General features: G+C 35.3%; 1 protein-coding gene across 5 annotated transcripts in view; it reads right to left on the reverse strand.

Moving 5' to 3' along the window:
* Positions 1–18,536, reverse strand: part of LOC150077437 (uncharacterized) — a 178,700-nt gene that overhangs the window by 113,151 nt on the left and 47,013 nt on the right. For 4 of the 5 annotated variants that reach the window (XM_090386263.1, XM_090386264.1, XM_090386262.1 and 1 more), the window contains one exon: positions 7,100–8,580. In XM_090386263.1, coding sequence (XP_090242389.1) covers positions 7,100–8,580 — 1,481 coding nt within the window. Of the gene's footprint in view, positions 1–7,099; positions 8,581–15,430; positions 15,542–18,536 lie in introns of those variants that run through there. The other variant, XM_090386266.1, reaches the window with a different exon arrangement.

The following is an 18,536-nucleotide window of genomic DNA, read 5'->3' on the forward strand; positions in this document are numbered from 1 at the left end:
GTATTTAGCTTCAACAAATTCTCTTCTGCGTTCCTCTCAGTTACCAAAAAATCATTTAGTTCCCAGTTATAACTTTCTATATACTTCTTCTATCCCCTTCCCTAAAAAATTCTTCACATATGAATGTAGATACAACTTGTTAGAAACTTAAACATGGTCATAAATAGTTATGCCTTTTTATATCTAGTAGACCAATGTGGTTCATCACTTTCCTTTAGGTCTTAAGCAAGGAATTCTTTTCTTTACATTCTCAAGATAAAAATAAGTCTTTCTTCGTCAAAGACCTTATCTGCCTTAGCTCACTTAACCACTTCAATGACTTTATTGTAGAGTAGCTTGTACTTACCATAGGTTTCAATGTCCTATGATAATTTATTAGCATTAGTAGAGGCATATGATGCAAGAAAGCGAGCTTATGCAGCATCAGCCAAAAAAAACTCCCTTCCATTTCATCCCTCCGTTCGTTCGAAATACCTGTCCAGTTGAGCCTTAAATTTATTTAGGCTATCAACTTCCACAACAAGGGATCGAAGTCTGTTCCACCAACCAACTACCTGCTGGCTAAAGGCAAATTTCTGCACATCTATCCTACATCTGTCTTTCCTCAATTTCAATTATGCCCTCTCAGGTGATTATTCTGAGCAAGAGGAAGAATCCCATCGGCATTGAGCATGCTCAAACCATTCAAGGGTTTATACACCTCTATCAGATCACCTCGCCAGTGCCTAGTCTCCAGACACTGTAATTTGCAAAACTTAAGCCTTTCTTCATAAGAGCAACCCTTTGTTCCATTCACTAATCTTGTTGCCAGCAGCTCTACATCCTTCTTGAAATGAGGCCTCCAGACCTGTATACAGTACTCAAGGTGTGGTCTGACCACTGCCTTATACAAAGGAATAATCACCTCCTCATCCCTGATAGAAAAAGTTCCTGTATATCATTAACAAGACACCATGAGCTACTGTTGCAGTCCGTCTGCACTGCTCAGAGAACTTCATATCTGCCTGCACAATTACCCCCAAGTTCTTTTCATTCTCTTCCACTGTTCAGTGTAGTACCACAGAGTTGATATGTTGCTCTGGGGTTGCTGTTTCCCATATGTAGTACTTTACATTTGTCAACGTTTAACTTCATTTGCCACCTCTCAGCCCATCTGCTCAACATTTCCAGATCCTGTTGCAGCAGCATAGCATCAGTAGTGTCCTTATCAACCCTGCCAACCTTTGTATCGTCTGCAAACTTGGACATTAAGCTTGATATACCATCATCAATATTTTTTATAAATACAGAAAACAATAATGGACCCAACACTGAACCCTGAGGGACTCCACTAATAACATTAGTCCACGATGATCAGTGTCCATTGATTACCACTCTGTCTTTTTCCACTCAACCATCCCTTTATCCGTAGCAGCAATTTGCTTCCAATGCCACACTGCTCCAATTTGTGCAGCAGCCTTCCATGTGCAACAGTATCAAAAGCCTTTCTAAGATCCAAATATATAATATCAAAGTTATTCCCTGCATCCAGTTCTTTTGTGACTGCATCATAGTATCCAATCAAATTGGTCAGGCAAGGCTTTCCCTTAACAAAACCATGCTGTGTTGGAGCTATAACTGAAGTCTTGTCTAGATAATCCTGCAGTGCTTCTTTAACCAGTGCCTCCATTAATTTTCCTGGAACAGAAATTAAACTCACAGGTCTATAATCACTTGTGTCAGCCTTTGATAATCCTTTGTGAATTGGGGTCACATTTGCACATCTCCAGTCTACGGGTACCTTCCCCGAGTCCAAGGAAGCTCTCATAATTATGGCTAAGGGTTTGCTTACTTCCTTTGCTGCCTCCTTTAATATAACTGGATAGATCCCATCCACCCCAGGTGCCTTTCTTGTGTTTATCTTCAACAATTTCTCCTCCACTTTACTTTCAGTTATCACAAGATTATCTAGCTTACTGCCAGAGTTGAATATATCTCTGGCATTCCCCTCACTGAATAACTCCTCATGTGTGAATGTTGAAGCAAAATATTCATTTAGTCTGTTAGCTACCTAAGCAGGATCATCAACAGTTGAACCATCGATATCAAGTGGACCAATCTGATTTATCCCCTTCTTTCTAGAGTATACATAAGTAAAGAACTCTTTGCTGTTTTTCTTTTGCATCCTTTGATAAAGATTTGTCGTAATCTGCCTTCGCCTGCCTAACCTCCTTTGTAACTTGGTTACAGATCAGCTTATATCTATCATAGGCTTCTGTGTCACATGTTAATTTATATGTATCCCATGCATTTTTCTTCACTGCCATATGTTTGATTAGTTCATCTGACATCCATTTAGGCCTAAACCTTGAACAATATTACTTAGTTGGCATGTAATGCCTAGTACCTTCCAAGATAAGTTCTTTGAATGCTTCCCATTTTGAATTTGCTGTTGGTAACATCATCAGTTGGTCCCACTGTATAGAATTTAAATACGTCTCACACCATCGTAGTAGCCTTTATGAAAGCAAAAACCCTTCCCTTTACCCCTGATGGTAGTTACCTCTTTTTTTGTAAATCCCACTTCAGCACACTGTGATCACTGCCACCTAGTGGTTCCTTTATCTGCAGATTCTTAATGCATGAAGACTCACTACTGATAATCAGATCAAGAGTATTACTTCCTCTAGTTGCCTCCCGAACATGCTGTTGTAGAAAATAATCATCCAATAAATCCACAAAAGTCTTGCTAGTGTATGAGTGACCAACCCACAAATTCCAGTCAATATCTGGGAAATTAAAATCCCCCATTATAAGACTCTCTGATTTACTGGCCCACTCTATTTCCCTGTATAGTTTCTTATTATACTCATCAGAGTCATTAGGCCTATAGCAAACTCCTACTCTCCATTTTGATCTCCCAATGCTTATGTCACACCAAACTGACTCGACACTGCACTGTCCAGCAATGTCGACTGGCTTCACTTCCTTGGATTTTATATTTTTCTTAACTAATAGCATAACTCCTCCTCTCTTCCTATCCTGTCTAACCTTTCTGTACACATTGTACTCCCCAAATTCCAGTTCTGCATTCCTTATATCTGTGTGACATCACGTCTCTGATATCCCAAGAATATCTGCCTTCGATGTTTTGAGCAATACCTCAAATTCATCAAATTTATTTACCAAACTCCTAGCATTGGTGTACACACAAGTATACATGCGCCTGTTCCTATTCTTAGCTACCCTAACACAACCCAAGTGTTTACTTGTACTGCAATAGATGGAAATGAAATGCTGTCATTTTTTTTTCAGGATTTGAAATACCGGTATTGATACAAAAATACCGGTTTTTTGGTACTAATTTAAAAAATACTTGTTTATGATTTATTCACATAAAGGTTATAAAATTTTTAACGATAAATCATTAATATTACAGAATGTGTAACAGAGGAGGAATTGTTATACACAATATAAATGCAACATAAACCTGAAAACGTCATGAAACTAAGACATAAAATCTTACAAATACAATTCTCTTAGTACGGAAATACTTCCATTAGTGAGAGTAGGACTGATAAGGCACTTAAGGAATATGGTAAACAATGGCATGGCAGGTGTGGAAGGATTAAAATTAGGTTTGAGGATGCGACACTTAGTGAATTTTGGGAAAGGGCATCAGTATGGAGCAGTTCAAATGTATTGTCAGTAGGTGATCTAGAGGTAAAAGATGAAAGAGTTTCATTGGCAGGAAAAACAATGTTTTTCCCATCAAAGGAAGAAGAGTGAGTTTAAAGAATAACACCATGATTGCGTCAGGTTTAAATTAGATAGGTGGAGATACATAAATTAAAAGTAAATAAATAAGGTTCTCACTCCAAAATAGTGGGTTGTAATTCTGGGTTCAGTTCGGGGTCCAGTTCTCGGACCCCGAACTTCTAGCACAGAAACATACCTGTTCGGGACATGTTTCTGTGCTAGTTAATCCAGAAGCTGAGTAACAAGCCAGTCAGATAGTGCCCTGGCTTCTTCTACTGCTATGGTAATTTCCTTCAGTATTAACAGAGAACTGTTCCAAAATAAGACAGTACTATACGGCAGAATTCAACTAAGAAGAAAGACTTCACACTCCATGGAAGGAATAGGCACAAAGGAATCCCACCATGAAAGAGAAGGAAGGTAAGTCCTCTGAACTGTGTTGTATTGAAAAGGGTGCTTAGATAAAATTAATTATTTTAAAGCAAGGATGAAGTTGAAGAAATTACGAGAAATTTACAGAAATGTTTAGTATTTGAGTTAGTTGGTTTATTGGTTGAAGTTGTAAAGAAAATTGATATTGCTAAATTAAGAGAGAGAGAGAGATATACAGTCGATTCCTGTTATTTGGGACACATTCGGACTAGTACATTTTGGCCCAATTAAGCGGCTGCCCCAATTATCCGAAGTTTCACGATACAATGGACCTTCGCTTTACAATTGGTTCCCTGTACAATCAAATCACGTTACAATGGACTCTCCATAGTAAAGTACCATTCACTATACGATGTGTAGTAAGTGCAAGTCACTGTGATCTCGTTTGTGGATTGAATTTTAATTCTATTAAATAGCGATCCTAATTAGCAAAAATAGGAGGAATATTATCCACAGGCTATCAAAGTAAAGATATGTTAAGCACAAATTTACCCTTTATTACCTTACCAATTAAAAAATTAAACGATACGTGAAAATCGGAAGAATATACACGATAATCGGAATAATTAATACGTACTGTAACATGTACATACCAATTAGTTAACATTTGTGGGTGGGGGTTAAAATTTAAAACAGTAAAAAGATAAGCAATCAATAACAAAGAACACGGCACCCACAAATTGCAAGTAACACGATACGCGCACGTGAGAATGGAGTAACGAGTTACGAAGCTTTAAAAATAGGAATGAAGAGAAGCTTCTGAAAATTAATTTTTTTATATGATTGAAGATTCCATGGAAGTTTAAACACATTTCACCATAATAACCCACAGAATTCCAGCTGTCTGTATTATCGTAAATTCAATAAGATCGAGTTTACTATCTGTTTATAATGGATTGCACTAACAGAAAAGCCATATAAACAGGTGACTGCTAATTGTTTTTATTGTTTTATGGTTGTGACCTCCAGAAATCAGACCGAACCACCAGGTACGGTCAGAGACAATCGTAGCGTAATCTCCAATGCTGCAGTCTCCTGCCTCAATTAAACGGCATGTTGTCCCAATTAAGCGAAGTAAACCCTGGCTATTTCCTCAATTGGGTTCTGTTTTTTAAGATTTGCCCCAAATAAACGGCTGCCCTGATTAAACAGTGGCCCAAATAATCGGAATCCACTGTATATGGAATTTTTAATATTAAGTCACTTATGGATTGCTGTTGCGAAGAGAACTGATATTGCTGATTAAGAGAAATATGAGGAAGTGATTAAGATTGAATTAGTTTACTGTTTGCAGCTGTAGAGAGTTGATATTGTTAACAGAGAAATTTTACGGAAATGAGAGCATGTATTAACAGATTAAATGAGAAAAATTAATAGATTAGATGTAAATGAATACCAATTATGTATATACTTGTAAATAGTTTTGTATGATAAATGACTTTTGTTTTATAATATTTGTGTCATTGCTCATAAGAAACTATGGGAAAATCCCTCAGCTCCTGCAAATTCTGAATTTTTAAAGCAGTCAGGTAGATTGTGGGTCTTAATGCTTGATGGGGAGCTGCTGTACAAAAATCACATAATGGCCAGTGAGGGCAATACTAAGGTACAGGAAAATAAAAATTAATAAATAATCCCCACATCTTAGACTTGGTTTCCTCACCAAGCTTATTTTTACTTTGAATTTTCATGTTTGCAACCATTATGAGTACCAGTACTGAGATAGTCATAGATGACCATCTCAGTACTATTGTACAGTACTATTGTACTGAGATAGTCATCTATGACTATCTCAGTACAATAGGCACCAACCAGCACAGAATCCAAGATAATTTATATGTATCCCATGCATTTTTCTTCACTGCCATATGTTTCATTAGTTCATCTGACATCCATTTAGGCCTAAACCTTGAACAATATTACTTAGTTGGTTTTCTGCTGCTAATTAAATATGTACCAAAATTAGATCCAGTTTAAATAATAACACTATTGATTACTTATGTTTCTTAAGAGCTCACTTTATTTGGACAGGTAGTGTGGATGCTTAGACAACCAAATTTGCAGTTTCAATATGTATATACATATATATATATTTTTTATAGAATAACTGCATGTTTAATAATTTTTTGTTAGGATATTTATTATTGTAATAAAAGTTTGATTTAAAATATGAATTCAAGTAATTACTTTTTTTTTTTTTTTTTTTCTTACTTTATTACACCTAATTGTCTTCAAAATTTATTGAGAAAAATGGGTTTTTTTACCAGTATTAATACCGGTATCTTGGTTTCATAAATTAAAAATACCGAAATACCAGTATTACGATTTTGACCAGTATTGTGAGCCCTAATGACTCTCAATGGTTGCTCCTAATCATGACTGACAGCTACTATCACCCAAACTGAACATCACATAAATTTAGATAGCATATGACCTTTTAAGCATTTTTTTAAACTGAACACAGAATGTGGTGCCAGCAATTAGCACAGCAGCTCTAATCATGCTTGTTTCTTCAATTGCAATCAGGAAATTTTATTGCAATTGCAAATTATATAACTGCAAGTAACAATTTCAAGTTACATCATATATTACTTGTGACTGTTACAGTTTTTTTAACTTAAAATTTGATACTTGAAAAACTTTCTCAAGGGGAACAATGTTATAAATGCCATAGTGACAACGCTGCTTCACTGCAGTATCTCTCTATAATATGGCAGAATATTATAGAAGCAAAGTGCACAGATTTATAACAATACGTTTTACTACCAGTACTTCTGTGCATTACTGGATTTCAAAAATCAAGCAAAGGCTAGCACCCAATGTCAACACATTTATGAAGTTCAACAGTATCACACAAATTGGCAGTCTTTTTAAAATAAGATAAATAAATATTATTTAAAATGCTTATAGTATCCTCAAAATTACTTACAAGATCCTCGTGAAGGCCTCCACCTATTTGAATGATGCCTTCTATCTTCAAAATTTGGAGAATTAGAAAAAATTACACTAACTTCATCTTCACTACTTTCTTCACAATCATGGTTGAAATTATTTCTGGAATTTGCAGTTCCAGACATCAGCAAGTGAAAATCCATATCTAATATTCCTCGGTCACTACCAGAATCTGAATGCGCAGTAAAGAACTCTTCTTCTTCATCACTATCCTCTGCATCAAATACCTCTGGATATCTATTAGCTAACATCCGCATGCTACTTCTGCTTCCAAGATGACGAGGAGTGGCTCGGGATCGAAATCCTGGTGAAGCTCTTGATATTCTGGGAGAGTGACGTCGAGTTCTACCAACGGAAGGATTAGAACCTGTAGCTGTCACTGGACCAGTGACCTCTAATGGCAAAGCATTATTCCTATTAGTTAAATGTGCATTACAACTAGTGTTTTCTCTAGAGGATGTATACCTTGATGTCCTCTGAAAAGGAGATCGTGTAGCAGATTGTGGATGTCTTTTTCTCAGATGCTGTGATTCCTGAGTAGTAGTATCATGCAAATAATGGCCAGTATCTGATGTATGATTTGATTGTGATGTCCTAACTGTTTTTCCAAATGCTTCTTGATTTGTTCTGTCATCGTTATTTTGAAGCCTCTTAAAAGATTTCAACTCACTTCTAGATTTTGAAACACCCTTTGCACCTTTACAATGTACTGAGTCTGTGAATTCCGATGAAGAATCGCTGTCGGGGAGGAGCGGTACAAATAAGCGTCGCCGCCCATGATTCGGCCAGTCATCATCATCATCGTCGTCATCATCATCATCACTCTCACTAGTGAGACACTGTAACTTTGGAAATAATGATACACGATGCTGCTTCTTATTGGATGACTTTTGTGAATTCTGTCCTCCACCTTTTAAAGAGATTTCTGATGAATGAAAGGGATAAATTTTTCGAACTTCTTCTTCTTCACTATCACTGTCAATAAACTGGACTCCACGAGAAGCATGTAAAGGGTAGGCCAATTTTGATGAAAAGGACGGATCCTGACTGTGTTCACTAGCTCTTGAAGTTGAAGGCAGAGCAGACTTACTTTCTTTTGTCCGTGAACGAGAATGACATTGATTGTAATTTCCTGAAGTTCCTGAATGATTTAAAATTGAGAATTGTACCTTGTTTTTATCTTTCTTCTTTACTTCAATTTCTTTTGCACTAAATTCTCCTTGACAATGTTTCATACTTGGTGCTGAAGAAGCTCTATGTTTATCAGATTCATCTTGTTTCCATTTACTGGCCATTTTAGAACATTTATCATTCACAAAACACTTCCTTTGTCCCAATATACCATTTTTAGTTCTTCCATACGATGACATGTCATTAAGACATGTTCTTTTACAGTTGCTTATCTGTTCTGCAGCTTTGTCTAAAATTTGTCGCTTTTTGTTTCCCAAATGGTAAGGACTAAAGGAAAAAAAAAAAAAAAAAAGGAACATGAAGTTCATTTCTAAACATTAAGAGTAAATAACACTGAAAGAAATTCAGCAATATGATTAGCTTTCATGCTTACTTTTTTTTTTTTTTTTTTGGTAGCCTGTTCAACTAAAGTTTATATTTCAGAATAAATAAACTGGCTTAATTTTACTGAATTTTCATGTTTACAACCATTAGTTATACAGGACATCCACAAAGTTCCTTCCATGTTTTCAATGGATGCTGAAGAGAAACAAATGCAGTGCTATAAACTTGCAATTTCCTGTAAAGTTTTATGTGGGCATTCTAGGTGTTAAACAGTATATCCAGCTGATAATTGATTTACTGCCTTGTTGATCGTTCGTTCGTTCGTTATTTGGTTTTTAGGAGCATTAGCAACTAAGGCCATATTGCTCCGGGATATGCGGTGGTCATTCCTTGACCTTTCCGCATACTCCGTATTTGGTGGTGACGGGCTCGAACCCCGGTCTAATCAAGAAGCATGTGCTACGCACTGCTGCTCCTTCCCACCTGGCTACGGAGGCGCCCCTGCCTTGTTGAGTTCAGGATGTTTGTTGGTAGCACAGCAGAACCTATCATCACAATGGCATTCATGACTACTGAGAAACTGGCAATAGCTCTACCCGAAGGATGACCACAATAAAACTTTGTAAAAGATTTCCTAAAAATTACAGCAAACTGCATGTCTATAATTGCATTTGTTTCTCTTTTGTCCACTAAAAACCAGAGAACTTTATGGATACCATATTACTTATATATGAAATAGATATAACATAAGAAGTCATAATAAAACAGAAAAATGTAGCCACAACTAAACTCAAGCACAATTCCATTAGCATTAATGTCAGTATTTTCACTAAAAACATAACCATGAAAGTTTTTAACCTAAAATTTCATATAACACAGAAAAAAGGGGAAAAAATACAAAATTAATTCCAAGGTATTTTCACTAAAAACAACCATGAAAGTTTTTAACTTTCATGGTTATGTTTTTAACCATGAAATTTCATATTTCATGGTTAAAATTTCTAAAATTTCATATAACACAGAAAAAAGGGGGGAAAATACAAAATTAATTCCAAGGTTTCAGTCAAGTAGCACTTTATTCAAAACAAAATAACAGTTTCTTGAATGACATAGCTATAAATCTATATTTAGAGCTATAATACAAGTTGAATAACTATATTTGAATAATATAGTTAATTAAATGAAAAGTAAAAAAGATCAGAAACAAACACATAATGGCACAAATAAGAAGTGTGCCATAATATGTAAGAAAATTATATTACAGCAAACATCATACTAGTAAGAGGAAACTTGTTGACCACAGACTTTACATTCAATGTTACATCAAGAAAATACACAATTAAAGGTTACTTCAAAGAACAAAAATAGAAGGGGTAACTGGTGGGGAAGGGGCGGGTTGTTCAGTGAAATTAATTTTTTTTGAAGACTTGTTTGTAAGCCTTCTTTCTACACCAGTGCATTAGAGCAGCATGGGAAAATTTTCTATCATGCTGGTGTAGAAATCACTTCCTTCTTAAAAATTATCAGTGACTTTATATGATAATAATCTGCAGACAAAAGAACCACTAGGGAGGGAGCAGTGATCATAGTGTATTAATACAGGTTTTACATAAATATGTAACTACTGGCAAGGCTAAAAGGAAGTGATTTTGCTTTTGGTGACTACAATGGACTTTGATAGCTTTCAGATTCTTTTTCTTCAGATCAACTGACAATCTTATCAACAGCAAATTATAATTGGGATGCATTCAGGGAAGTAATTGTAGAAGCTAAAAAGCTTTTCATACCATATGAGAAATACTGTTCAAGGTTTAGACCTGAATGGATGACAAGTAAACTGATGAGAAACTGGAAAAAACTGAGATACAGATGCCTACAGTAAGTGTAAACTAGCCTGCAATCAAGTCACAAAGGGGACCAAGGCAAGCTAAGGCAGATTATGAGAAGTCTATAGCAAAGAAAAGTGCCGGACCTATGTTAACAATAAAAGGAAACAGATGAATCACATTAGTCAACTAGATATGAATGGCTTAACTGTTGATGATCCTGTTCAGGTTTCCTAACAAACTGAATAGATATTTTGCATCTATGTTCACACAGGTAAAGAATTTTTTAGAGGAGATGCAAAGTATATCAAATTCAAATGGAGTAAATGATTTTTTGATAACTAAAAGGAAAGTGAAAGAGAAATTGTTGAAGCTAAAAGTAAATTAAGCACATGGGGCAGACCTTTAGCCAAATTATGTGAGCATCTTTGGGGTTCAGAGCAGGTCCTTCTGTTCCAAGGAAAATTATAGTCACTGATTAAAGACGCAATGCAGGTTATATGGCAATCACAGCATGGATTTGTTAAGGGTAGTTGTTGGCGCATTGGCTTCTGTGGCCATAGTGCACCTCCCAAGGTTTTTGCAGTACTTTGATCCAAGACCGAGGCGGGATACGAACCCGTGACCTTTGGGTTGCCAGGCAGGCACTTTACCCACCTGGCTAGCCCGGTCGGCATTTGTTAAGGGGTGATCTTGTCTTGACAAATCTAATTGGATACTATGATGCATAACAAAGGAGCTGGATGCAAAAAATAACTGGTATCACATACTTAGATTTCAGAAAAGCTTTTGACACTGTTCCACAAATTGGAGCAGTGCATCATTAAACTGCACTCATAAAGGGGCATAAATGTAAATTGGGGAAAGATAATTATAGGATAGACAGGAAATTGCTTTTCTGTAGTACATCTATCCTATAATTACAAAAACAAAATTACATCTGGTGTTGTAGAAGTCAGTGGTTTAAACAAATTTAAGGCCAAATTAGACAAATTACTAGAGGGGATGGACAGGTGATACAAAAATTGATTTTTTTTTGTGGCTAATGCTGCATAAGCTTGCTTCCTTTCATCAACTACCATTACTCTTACTAACACAATATTCATAAAAGAATTGTCTTTCAAAAAATAATTTGTTAAGAGTAATACATACCAGTTCCCTGCATGAAACAAAGGCAGTTCAAATATTCTGATTTGGTACTACTTTTATAATGCCGCAACTAATAATTTTGCTCTAAATTTTTAGTAGCAAGTTTTTTTGATTTTTTTCCTTTTGCATACAACATAAAATATGTGTGAAGTTTTCTTACAGACATAGATCACATACACAATCAAGGAAATGCTCTAAAATATACTTTCAAAAAAAAAATCTGTTATGACTAGCATGCACTTCCTTAATTTGGCTCTTAACCATTTACCAAGTGAGTTTACTGTATGTGTTTGGGCTCTTTGTAATGAGTTTTCACTAAGGGTGTGCTGTATGAAGTGAGTTTCACTATTATATTTTAAAGCTTTGTAAAATAAAAACTTTGCATATACTTTTTAAATATCAATTTCTTCTTATTTTGACATGATTGCCATCATCAACCTGAAATCAGAAGTGTGGGGTTGATTCAATCCCCAACAATATTTTAGCAATTTGTGCTTCCTCTACTCCATCCAGACAACTTAAACTCATAATAGTTGTTGTTGAAATTGTTTTCTTTTCATTCAGTTTAGAAAATACTATAAATGTCTGTTAATTATTGCACAATTAGGAAAACTTTATGGTTAAGTTAAACCTAATTAAAGTTAAATTTTTGATTAACATATGTTATGTTGAGTTATTAATAGCACATCCTCTTTACTACTGCACACTTTTCTCCATCAGTAACTCACTGACTTTCTGACACTGATGCATTGTCTGAAATCAAATGTCAATGTGTGCACTTCACATTTCGTGCAGCAAGTATTCCCGTTATGACAAGCTGTCATCTATCACGGTATACATTCAAATATGCGGTCTTTAAATAGGCATTCGCTCAATGACAGGTCTAAAGGAAGTTTTAATTTTCAAAAATTAATTAAAAATATGTTTGTAATACACAGTAAAGATTTTTTTGTTTTGTTCAGAAAAGATTGAAAATATAGGTGGCATCAAAATAAACTGAACAATTTTGAAGTATTTTTTGCTGATTTTTCAAATTTGTGTGTGTCTGGCTCAGTTAAAAGTTAAATTATTAGAATAAAAAAAAAGCCATTTTTTCCCCCCCAAAAGCAATAATATCTTCTCCATCTGTTTATATATCATTTAATTTAGTCACTATCTGGTTCTAAATTACAGATAATATCAGCCTTTGTAAGCCAAAACCAGACAATAACAGTCAACAGGTGTGATGGCCCTGTCAAATTTTCAGATATAATTTAGTGCTGTAATCAATTAGAACCATGTCTACCATTAGCTGGAAACAGCAAGGGATGGCAGCGTGCACAAGAAAAATTTAAAGAAAATTCATATCAAAGGATGCATTTTTTTAATGATCTCCAAAAATGTGGATCAATTGTACATATGTACTTCCCAGAGCTTGTACATGATATCTGAAGACAATGTGTTCACACTCATGAATGGGTTAATGTAGGACATAGTTGCCAATATATAATTTCCCTACAATTTTGTTACTATATCTAATACACACCCAGGAAAGATTTTACAATGATATCGTTAAAAAAAAAAAAATATATATATATATATATATATATATATTTAGGAGCATTAGCAACTAAGGCCATATTGCTCCGGGGATATGCGGTGATCATTCCCCGACCTTTCCGCATCCTCCATATTTGGTGGTCACGGGCTCGAACCCCAGTCTAATCAAGAAGTGTGTGCTATGCACTGCCACTCCTGCCCACCTGGCTACGGAGGCACCAAATATATAAATATTATTGTGTGCCATGTACTGTTCGCAAAGTTTTTTCTATTTGATACCAGTTTTTGGAGATTTATATCAGGTATGCATAATTTTCCTTGAAGTTTATTATCAGATGAAACATACACTCAAGGGGACAAGACAAAATTTTCTAAAAAACAATCTATTCTGAGCAAATATCATATCATGCACTTTTATTCTTTTACACATATCAAGTATGATGCCCGAGTTCTATACAGAAATCATATCCTCAGATAATTAAATGCAAATCAATTTCTGCACAAACTGAACAAGGTAGCTATGTCAATCACAAAATAAACATAAATAACTATCTGAACTAGCATGTGCAAAGAATTTGAAAAATTCTCACATTGTGGAGAACCCTGAAATATAGTTTTTTTTCTTTGTGCAGTAACCCAAAACTTTCAGTGCTTTTCAGTAAGAGCTGTGCATATGTTGCAATTAATTAAAAAAAAAAAAAAAAAAAAAAAACGCTTTTTTTTTTTGCTTGACAACCAATGAAAACTACTCGAATTTTCAAAAGAGAAATTAAACAAAAACTATTCTTTAAAGGTATTTTCAGCTGTTTCAACTGTGTAGATAGTGTCTAGAGTATAATCTTTCTGAAAATCTCTGGGGGTCTCCAATCAACAACACATGACTGCATATAGGTTAAATATTAATCAAAAATTGTGACTAATCCTCAAATTTCCATAAATTCCAGTGTGTGCTGCAAAAATATATTATCATAAAAGTTTATGCAAAGCCATAAGTGGTACTGACGTGATAAAGTGAATTAGATAAAGTGAATAAGCTGATTTTAATGGATTAACTGATGATATGTTATACAGTAAACCCCCACTATTCGCGGTATCTGTATTTGCGGTTTCGTGTATTCGCGATTGCTGATTTAATATAAAATGAAACCTAAAAAAATGTGAAATTTAAAGCGCTGTGAATATTTTCCCCCATAAAAAAACATGGGCGTGGCTAAAATTATCTTTCGCGGTCAAAACAGCGCTCTGTGGGTGAGGGGTGACAAAATCGCGAGCGCAGATGTTTTGTCGTTTGCTTTTAATTTATATGCTTATAAATTGAATAAATTTATCAATTTATAAATTGATATGCTTACAAAAGTGATAAATCTACCGTTTTGCAGTGTAAAACAGACTTTTTCAAGTGTGTAAACGGAAGAAAGTGACTTTATTGTGGACAAGTTCTTTCTAATCCGTACAAAAATATGGCTACCAATAACAAGGGAAATGTGAAAAGATCAAAGAAGGTGATGACATTAGCAAATAAAATTGAGTTATTAGACAAAATTTCTAATGGTGAAAGTGTCTCCTCAGTGGCAAAACATTATAAAATCAATGAGTCAACAGTACGATCAATCAAAAAATCGGAAATCCGCCGTAGTGTCCGTGAAAACGCACTAATTGCTTCAAAAATTTGCTCTGTAACTCGTGATGTTAAATTAGAAAAATGGAAAAGGCTTTAAATCTGTGGATAGAAGACCGAACTCAAAATAAAATTCCACTAAGTTCACTCATCATTCGTGAAAAAGCAAAACTACTTTATCAACACTTTAGCAAAACTGGTGATAGCACTGGTGGGATAAGTTTTTTAGCTAGCAAAGGTGCTGGTTTGAAAGATTTGTTTGAAATTTCTAATAAATATTACATTTATTATTAAATTTTTTCTTATTTTCATTTCGATGCCATATGCTTGCATTTCACTATGTGAAATGCAAGCATATGTCATTGTACATAGTCATATTATGAAGGTACGTATAATACATACATAGACAAAATTTTAGACTAGTTTTTCTTATATATTACATACTTTGGAACGGAACCCCTTTATTACTATGGGAGCCATAACTCAGTATTCGTGTTTTCGGTATTCGCGACATTTCTCAGGAACATAACCCCCGCGAATAGCAGGGGTTTACTGTATTTAAATTATTGCATGTCTCTTATAAAATATTAAGAGAAATATATTTGTTATACTGATTTCTTATTTGTAAACAGAATAATCCTTAAGTGTGCAAAGTATTTACCATGGAATAATGAAATCAGAATTTGCCTAGACTAGCTGACCTATTACAACTACTTCACCCAGAAGTAGTTGCGATAGAAGGTTGAAATAAACACCATGTATTACACTTATTCAACATAGTCACCACACAAAATGACACATTTTTGCCACCTCTCAATACACTTTCACAGGCCAGTTTTGTAGAAGTCCTCTGACTATCCTTCAAAACACGACTCAGCAACAGAAATCACCTCATCATCAGCAACAAAACTTTTCCACAAAGAAAAAGACTTCAGGCCAAAGATGAGGAAGAAATCCGAAGATGCAAGGTTGAGGGAATAAGCAGGGCATTATCATGGAGCAAGCGCACACACACCTTTTGACAGCGTTCCCCATTTTTTTCCCCCTTTTATAGCAGCATGCAGCGTTATGCCGAGATTGGAATAATACTTTGCTGTCGAGTACAGCCCTTTTGAAGATAAATCTATTAGTATTACACCATGCTGATCGCAAAAAGCTGACAGCATCACCTTGCCAGCACTTGGTTGCACCTTTGCCTTTGCGGGTGGTGATTCTGTATGCTTCCACTGTTTTGACCTTTGTTTAGTTTCGAGATCATAGTGATAGATCCAAATTTTGTCCATGGTGACTAGCCGTGAAAAATCTCCTCTTGCCTTTCCTGGCAAATCAACAACATTTCATGTGTACATTGTGTCCTTTCTTTCTTCTGGTAAGGAGTCAGAAGTTTGGAAACCCATCTAGCAGACACTTTATTCTTATGCAACTGTTGATCAATGATGTTCTCCACATACCCTACACCAATTTGGACCTCTGCAGCTAGTTCTTTGGCACTAATATTGCAATCTTCCATGATTAATGCCTCGATTTTTGTAACACTCTTCTGTCACAGCAGTTGCTGGGCATCCTGGGATTTCCTCATCATGCACTGAGGTTCTTCATAAACAGTGACCATTTCTTCGTGGATTGTTTTGGGCATTTTCCCTTGCAGAAAGAGGAACTGAATCACTTATTTGTATTCCACTTTGTCCATTGTAACTTCATTTCATTCAGCACTGCAAAGAAAAGAAATGAATTGTCAGATCAAAATATGTATGGTTATTATAGAGATGTCAAGGTATCAAAAAAAAAAAATTTCATCTTTCTATCACTGCTTCTAGGTGAATACAAATCTTTTTTTTTTTGTATTCACCCCACCTCATTGTAAACTACTTACACTTGTAAACAAATTTTGATATTAACCCAGCAGTGGTGGTACCTCCCCGCCCCCACCCAAATATAACATGTAAGGTGGTGTATAGCTTAAGGCCCACCTATTTCTTTTTTATTTCTGAAAAAAAGTTTTGGAATTTTTAAAAATTCTGCTTGAAGTATTTAACTTGACCTATTCTTAATGAACTGCAATACTTATTACATACAACAATAAAATTAATTTTTTAAAGAAAAGTTTAAATTTAAAACTATATTATCTCATACTTATTTTCAAAATAGTAAAACTTTTATCAATTGTGTTGGTGTGGGAACTATGAACAAAATATAAACAAAATGCTATTTGACATTTTCATTTCCAATTCATAAACCCATTAATAATGAAAATTCAATCTAATGCATACAAACTTACTGTTGTTTTGCCCATTTCACCTAATAATTTTTGATAAAAAAACATCACTCCAAAAATACTGAAGTAAAACTTTATATATTTAGGAAGCTAAAGAGAAGAATGCCATTAATTTCACTGTTAAGCCATTCCACCACTGCCAGGCTAATAACCAAGTATGTCACCATGTGTTGCTAATCCAACCAGGAAAAAAGTTCAAAGCAAACTTTTCATATATATTAGTTAATCAATATTTTCAATAATTGAGTAAAATTAGACCAAGGGCATCAGAGTATACAAGAGATTATTTCAATAATGTAATTTCTGATGTTATTTTACAGCTGCAACATAAACTGAGTGACCATAAAATTAGATACACCCCCCCAATCATCCAAGGAATTGACCCCTCCAACAGGAATGGTGTTATGTGTCTACAGACTATATAAACAGGTAGTCAGATATCAAGGAACAGTGTGTGAGTATATGTGTGTGTGCATGTCGTTATTGTTATTTTGGTTTTTAGGAGCATTAGCAACTAAGACCATATTGCTCCGAGATATGCGGTGGTCATTCCCTGACCTTTCCGCATCCTCCGTATTCCGTCATCCTCCGGTGACGGGCTCGAACCCCGGTCTAATCAAGAAGCGTGTGCTACGCACTGCTTCTCCTTCCCACCTGGCTAAGGAGGCGCCTATGTGTGTGCATGTGCACACAATTACACATGTACACAATTCACTGAAAGAGTAGACCAACACTACAACCTAAGTAACATGGAGCATGGTATAATAGTTGATGACAAGTGTGTGTGTGTGTGTGCATTGATGCAAATATCAAAGATACTGTTGCTCTGTGGGGTATTCACGCACAACAGTGTCTAAAGCATAATGGGAATGATTCAACAACCACAAACCTCTGCCAATAACAATAGTTCTTGACCAGACACAGCCTGATGATGTGAAAACTAAATTTAGTTTCCACTTTTATACTGCCCCCAATTAAATGAGGGCAGTATAAAAGTGGTGTGCAAAGTGGTATATCAGAATGCGCAATAAATATGACTGTCATGCAAATTGGTATAACAGCTGATAACCTCCCCACTCTTATCACCTAAAAACAAGCAGCTGTGGATACAGAGTGCACAGAAATACTGGCACCAAACATTTTAAAAATGGTAAGAAGTCAATTGGTTTGATAAATCCTAGCTCTTGTTTTCCATGCCAATGCAGGACTAGGGTATGGCAACAGTAGCATGAATCAATCAATGCATCATGTCAGGTTCAACACTACAGGCTGGTGGTGAAAGCAGGATGAAGTAGAGAGCATTTTCGTGGCACACATTAAGTATCCTGATAATAGTAGGATGTGCAGTTCAATGTGTGTAAAGCCCATTCTGCTTTTGAATATTGTCGCTGATCAGGTGCATAAGTTCAGAGAGTTGGACATTATTCGAATAAATTTTTATTTGAATAAGAATTATTTTTTATTCAAGTTGACTATTATTCATCAGGAAAGG

This window comes from Mastigoproctus giganteus, chromosome 12 (assembly GCF_048544385.1).
Source record: "Mastigoproctus giganteus isolate SK-2022 chromosome 12, ASM4854438v1, whole genome shotgun sequence".
NCBI lineage: Eukaryota > Metazoa > Arthropoda > Arachnida > Uropygi > Thelyphonidae > Mastigoproctus > Mastigoproctus giganteus.